This window comes from Paralichthys olivaceus, chromosome 4 (genome assembly GCF_024713975.1).
Source record: "Paralichthys olivaceus isolate ysfri-2021 chromosome 4, ASM2471397v2, whole genome shotgun sequence".
Taxonomy (NCBI): Eukaryota; Metazoa; Chordata; class Actinopteri; order Pleuronectiformes; family Paralichthyidae; genus Paralichthys; species Paralichthys olivaceus.
This window is the reverse complement of record NC_091096.1, coordinates 2,922,266-2,928,748: the sequence shown is the minus strand read 5'-3', so window position 1 is coordinate 2,928,748 and position 6,483 is coordinate 2,922,266. Positions and strand designations below refer to the sequence as shown.

Genomic DNA, 6,483 nt, shown 5'->3' with positions numbered 1-6,483 from the left:
CTTTGAAAAGAAAACCGACATATAAATTCAGACCATTCTCCATTTATGCATCAAAAGTATAAAACACTCTCTTTTCCTGAACACTTCTTCTACACCCAAAGTATTCACAGGTTTTTTAAATCCAGATGAACCTGCTAGAAAAGCAATTGACTCTTTGCCCATTGCCACTAGAGGAGTTTGTCTTTTCCATCGCAGACAAAAACCAGATGTTTATGAGAGTTAGAGTCCAGTGAACATACATTTTATTGCCGTGTACATCAAGAGGCAAAAAGAGATGTGATATGAGTCTTATGGTGCTCACACTTCCTCATGGCGAGGCTGTATCTGTATTCACTTAACCATTACACAATCCCTCTGCTACATTTCTGAATTACTGCTCCCCTGTGAGCTGCAGCGGAGCCTCAGGTCCTCCGGAGTGGCTCCGCGGGCTCGTCCTGAGGTGATCGAGTCAAAGCTCCTCAGCCCTGGAGCTTCCTGCCAGGAAATCTGAGGCTGCAGAATCACTGACATCTTTAAAATCACCTCTTAAACACCATTTTTAATACAAACATGCTTTTTCTTTTCATTAGCCTCAGTCCTGGAATGTTTTAATCCAGTTGCCAAGTGCTGTTTAAATGAAATGTGTATTTTGCTGCATTTTATCGTCATTATCATCGTAAAGTATTCTGCTTTTTAACAGATGAAGATAATTATTTGTTATGACGTTGCAGCATTTGAAATATTACAAAATACAGAGTTTGAATTATTATTATTACACATGGTGGAAAATAACTCAGTGAAATGAACATTATTATTTAATTTTATATCTTAACCAGCTCTGATGTCAGTGTCTCTCTCTGCAGAGAAGGTTCCTGGAATTTCTCCGCCCCCCCCCGAGGGAGAAGAAGAAACCTCCGGCCCCCGACCCAGCCAGGTTCTGTGTTCACTCACTGAAAGATCACGAACCGTAGTTTCATGACTTGTTATCTCCGTGGTGTGAAAACTGCTCTCAGCTGATTTCCTGCTTCAAAAAAACCCTGAACTCTGCTGCAGCTGTTTCCATCACAGCAGCAAAGTTCCCCACCAGATAAACCATTAAATAAATAACTCTGTACTTTTTAGAAATGGTTTTAATCACACAGTGAAATAACTTCTTATCCTGTGCTCTCACTTTACGTTCAGTGATGTTCAGTTATATGCAAAACTGTAAGCTATACATTAGACGTTCAGATTCTTATCCATTACGTAACAACTCCAGGGAGGAGTCTGATAAGTTCCAGACCTTTTCTGCAACGAGCCAAAACACACAAGAGTCATAAAGAACCGTGAGTCATGATCTCATCTGCGTTCAAGACAAAAACTACATTCCTCCTTTCCCTGATTGGTTTCTCGAAAGGATTCATTTCACACACGGAGAGCACAACACTTTCTCTTGGTCCAAATACAGAGCTACATGTAGAGTGAACCTTGTATTTACATGAATCTGATGGTTAAAATCTGGTGAAGTGATTATTTCTCTGTAATTCAGTGAAACTAAGCAACTGGTCACCAACATGTTCATCAGCTTTATAAGGTAAAGCTCTGTCAGTGTTGGGTCCACGGTGTGTTTCCAAAGTGCCAATGTTTGTGCAATATTAAAAAATGAATTGATGTTATCTATTAAAAAAGGTTTGTTGTTGCTGTGTTCGTCCTTCAGGAAACCCTGAGGTCGTCCAGCTCAGTATCTGCCTCTGCAGACAACTGAACGGTAAAGTCAACGTTAAGATTCGCTGATCTGTTTGTGACGATTCAAAGCCATTTACATGGAGGGGACCCTCTCTACGGAGGCCGCCATGTTTTTTACATTAGTCCAGACTGAACAAACTAAAACCTTTTGAGTTTTTATGACAAATGAAGCTACCACAGTTTCTTTTTCATGTTTGGAAGGAGAGGGTGAGGTGAGGGGTGTTCAGCTGCAACATGAAACCTCAACACTAGATATCACTAAACTCTACACACTGTACCTTTAAAATGTGTTTTTCAGAATAATTTCTGAATCTAGACTGAGATAAGATACAGCATTTTTCAAGATAAATAACAGAAACAATTAACTGGACGTCAAAATCATTGTCAACATGGTATTTTATATATTTTTAAATGAATAGTTTCAGCCCTACTCATCAAGGATTCTGTTTTTACTAATGTGATGAACGATGTCAAGTTCTTGAGACACAAGCTGGTTGACGTTTAATCAGAGTTGAGAGAATTTGTTCTTCACAGGAAGATAAAAGACTCAAAGAATGCAGCTTCATAATGATCAGCCTCATTAAAACACCGAATCACAGAGCGGAGGCGCTCTACGCTGCCACAAGTGTGATAATCTCAGCAGTGTTTACAAAATGTTTGGCCAACCTGAGGCCAAAGGTCGGACTGCTCAACCATGACGGCCTGCTTACTTTGAACTGTCGCCACTGTTTAGAAATCAATGAGCCTTACAGCGAGGAGAGGCGGAGTTCTGGACAGACAGAGGATAACAGGCGCGGCAGGAGAGGACTGAAAGCACAAAGGGAGACGCAGAGGACTAGAAACATCTGCAGCCGTCCGACTCTGGCATGATGGAGCTCTACCTCGACCTCATCTCACAGCCCTGCCGCTCTGTCTTCCTGTTTGCCAAAGCTGTCGGGATTCCCTTCGAGTTTAAGGTCGTGGATCTCGCTTCAGGTAATTCCGCAACGTCAGACAGACACAGGGGGAGAGATGAGAGATTATGAATTCATGCGTTGTGGATTGTTGCATGTTTGTTTAAGGGATTCGGGCCTTCAGGTCCCATTCGGCTTTACAAATGGTATTTTGAGCTCCGGACAATGTGCAGGAGGATCCCAGATGTTTGAGGAGTTTGCAGAGTTGAGTGACCTCGACTCAAAGTCTTGTTGAATAAACTCCAGCTCCAGTTATATTTCCTGCCACTTCGTTCAAATGTGTGAGCGCAGTTCGCAGAAGCTGGGAGTTGAACGTCCTGCAGACTTTGAACTTGTTCCGAGCAGTTTATCAGTTTTTCATTTTTTACATTTGAACCCAGAAAGCAGGACAGTCTCAGTCAGTCAGTGAGGTGACAAGCAGAGTTACACAAACTCCTAGATAACAGACTTCACAAGCGACCGGTGGGTGGCATGTTGCGGGTCAGAAGGTCCGAGCTTCCAGACAAAACATCACAGCATCCCTGAGGTGAGTGAGTACAATAGAGACGTGCTGGGAAAAGAAAATAAAGGACAGAGAAGCGATTCAATGCAAATAACAAGGACAGGAAATGTTTCCACAGTGAGATATTTGAATAATTATGGAACAATCACTTCACTCAGTTATGTTCTGTGTGTTTAAAAATGTCTTCTTATTTCCTTCTTGACTTGTGTGTCGGTCTCAGGTCAGCAGTACAGCGAGGAGTTCGGCAAAGTCAGCGTGATAAGGAGGATTCCTGTCATGAAGGATGGAAGCTTCATTCTGACTGAAAGGTACGACGAAAGAATTTACAGCAGAAAACAGCTTCAGCTAATTTAACACCATCGTTCAAGTTCATCAGTTACTCTGACGTCAGAACATGAACTTGTCCTTGAGTGTCTCCACACTGTCTGTGTTGCAGTGTCGCGATTCTAAAGTACTTGGCGCAGAAATATTCGTCGTCAGTGCCGGATCACTGGTACCCGGCTGACCTGCAGCAGCGAGCGCGTGTTAATGAATACCTGTCCTGGCAGCACATGAACCTCAGAGCTCACGGGTCGAAGGTCTTCCTGCTCAGGGTACGAGTCCCGGATTGCCCCAGTGCAGTAACTTCCCATGACCTACTTGAGAACACTCATTTCAACTTCTTGTAGTTCTTCACATCGTAGTTATTTTATAATCCATACTCTCTCACAACTTCTAGATCTGTTACATACTTCTACAGTTTATACATCAATTTATACCTGAGATGTGTTTTAATATTTTGACATATTTCTATAAAGTTTTGACCTTACATCATCATTAATAATACGAGACTACAACTAAACACAACAACAAATTATTTTCTACCAGTCCATCCAGCAGATGTTGAGTTTCAGGATTCTATAGATTCAATCCTGCACAAAGAATCAATGTGAAATTAATTTTACATGGTTGTGGGACCGTGTAACGTTCATCAGTTCAATTTTCAAACATGATAAATCAGGTGATTACACGTCTGCGTCTCCTCTGTGAACAGGCCCTGTTTCCTATCATCATGGGCTCTGAGGTGCCAAAAGACAAGATGGACGCTGCCATCGAGGATCTGACGCAGTCGCTCAACCTTCTGGAGGAGAAGTTCCTGCAGAACAAACCGTTCATCGTCGGAGACAAAATCTCTGTGGCCGATCTGGTGGCCGTGGTCGAGATCATGCAGGTAAGTTTCTACAGATGTGACTGATCCCAGTTTCTCAGCATGGGACCTGTTGCACAATTTCTTCTGTGGCTCTGAAGGGAGTTTGAGTTGCACTGTGGGAAATGAGGGGTCCAGCACATTTGACCCAGTGATGTAGGAGGATAAGTGATGAGACATAATTCGCAGAAGGAATTCAGGTCTAACTGTGTCTCAGACGTCTCTGCACATTTTTGTGGTTGTGACTGAAGATACATGTGTCGCTGCAACGTCTCTCGGAAACCTCAGCTTTCACAATCACATCAAATCTGTGGTTCGCTCCTGTTTTCTGCTGAAAAACCCAAATAATCGAAATAACTTTATTTTCCCAGCGTTGAAAACTGAGGCTAAGAAAAGCTGCAGCAGCTCTGGTCGATGGTTTTCATGTGCTTGTGTTTGTGAAGTGAATTCATGTCAGTGTTTTTAAGAAGAAACATTGTGCGTCGTGCATTTCGCAGCCTGTGGGAACCGGCCTGGACGTGTTCGAGGGTCGACCGAAGCTGATCGCCTGGAGAGAGCGGGTGAAGAAGGAGCTCGGCGAGAAGCTGTTCGACGAGGCTCACGAGTCGATCATGGCCGTGAGCAGTCTGCCGGAGAAGATGCAGAACAACACAGAGCTGGCGATGCTCATTCCAAAGTTCCAGAAGATTTTCAAATGAAGACGATTATCAACAGCATCTCCTTCGTTAATTTTCATGGTTGTGTTGATTCTGTTTTTTATCAGTACTGAGAAAACTTCTTTTCAGGTGGTTAAAGATTTTCATGCAATAAAATCATCAGTTGTATAAAATGGAAACTGTGGAACTCTGAAGTTTTCTTCTAGAACTCTTCAACTGGAACAGATCACTGTGTCATGTTCCCTGTTGAACTGATCCCGTCCCACAAATATTAAAGTGAAGCGTCAACATCTTATCTTGCAACTGATGATGTCACCGATCACTTGTCCCTCGCCATAATCACCTCAGAGGTCACATGGGGTCAAAACAGACATGTGATGACATCTCATTGGTTTTATTTTGTGTATAACTTATACTTTTTGTATTAATTGTGGTGATAACTGTTTATTTTGTTTGAAAAATGTTCTTTAATTTAGAAATCATGTCATGATCCGTCCAGGGGTCGTGACCCTTAGTTCGGGAACCTCTGCTGTGTTTAAAACACTTCCTGCTTCTGATACTTTCCTATGAACCAAGCTTTTAATCACAGAAACGGTAAATGTAAAGTGCAGATGGGAATATTTTGAGTGAGCGTTCTCAGTGACTCACAGACTCTCCTTGTTTTCTCCGGTTACCCCCCCTCACATCACATCAGCCCACGCTCAAACAAAAAGCTCTTTATCAGGAGGACGAGCAGGAAGTCACTGAAAACATGTTTGATTCTTGTGTCATTTACAGATAAGATCAAACAGTTTTTATCAAACAGGGAGGATTTCCTGCTTTGAGTTTGTTTGTGCAGAGTGAAGAAGTTTATTAAATCATTTTCAGTCTGTGAACTGATTTCACTCCAACACAATACAGAGAAGACAACACTGCCCCCTGGAGCACAGGATGTCTACAGATCATTTAATGTTTTAAAATGTCTTCAGTTAAATATACAAACATCCTAAATATCTACGCTGTTTGCATTAATGTGAGTTATAATATTATATGATATAGTTTATCCTCTCATCCGTTTCTGCTTCTTATCCAGGTCCAGGTTGTGTTTGATAGATGATTTAATCAGGAACTGTCGTCACCAGGGCTGCAAACAACAGTTATTACATTATGGTTTAATGATAAATAAACCACAAAGTAAAAATACTGTTCCAGCACAAACAGATTCCAGACCTGTTAGACTGAAAAACACATTCAAAGACTTGGAAGAAGAACAAGTGACCCCTCAGATGCAGATTGGAGTTAGTAAGGCCTCTGTCATAGTTTTAATTTTGTTCTACAGGTTCACACTTGTTTATTACTTAATTAATAGTTTTGTATAATAAATTTAACTCAAGTTAAAACCAGCTCCAACAGTAAAATGCTCGATATTATTTATAATGAAATAAACCACAGGGGACATGTTTCTGCAGAACAAAGACTTTGACTTTTAATACTTTCAGTGCA

At 41.6% G+C, this 6,483-nt stretch overlaps 1 protein-coding gene across 1 annotated transcript; it reads left to right on the top strand.

The window, feature by feature from the left end:
* The first annotated feature begins 2,466 nt into the window (after window positions 1–2,466).
* Window positions 2,467–5,180, top strand: gstt1a (glutathione S-transferase theta 1a). The gene is made up of 5 exons (XM_020104179.2): window positions 2,467–2,679; window positions 3,380–3,467; window positions 3,596–3,752; window positions 4,193–4,369; window positions 4,843–5,180. Exons 1-5 carry the CDS (start codon window positions 2,571–2,573, stop codon window positions 5,041–5,043), a joined length of 732 nt encoding a protein of 243 aa, XP_019959738.2. The 5' UTR covers window positions 2,467–2,570; the 3' UTR covers window positions 5,044–5,180.
* The last annotated feature ends 1,303 nt before the right edge of the window (window positions 5,181–6,483 follow it).

Coding starts and splice junctions, on each gene's coding strand:
- gstt1a (XM_020104179.2), top strand. CDS start 2,571: ATGATGGAGCTCTACCTCGACCTCATCTCACAGCCCTGCCGCTCTGTC. Junction 2,680..3,379: donor GGTCGTGGATCTCGCTTCAG/GTAATTCCGCAA, acceptor TGTCGGTCTCAG/GTCAGCAGTACAGCGAGGAG. Junction 3,468..3,595: donor AGCTTCATTCTGACTGAAAG/GTACGACGAAAG, acceptor TCTGTGTTGCAG/TGTCGCGATTCTAAAGTACT.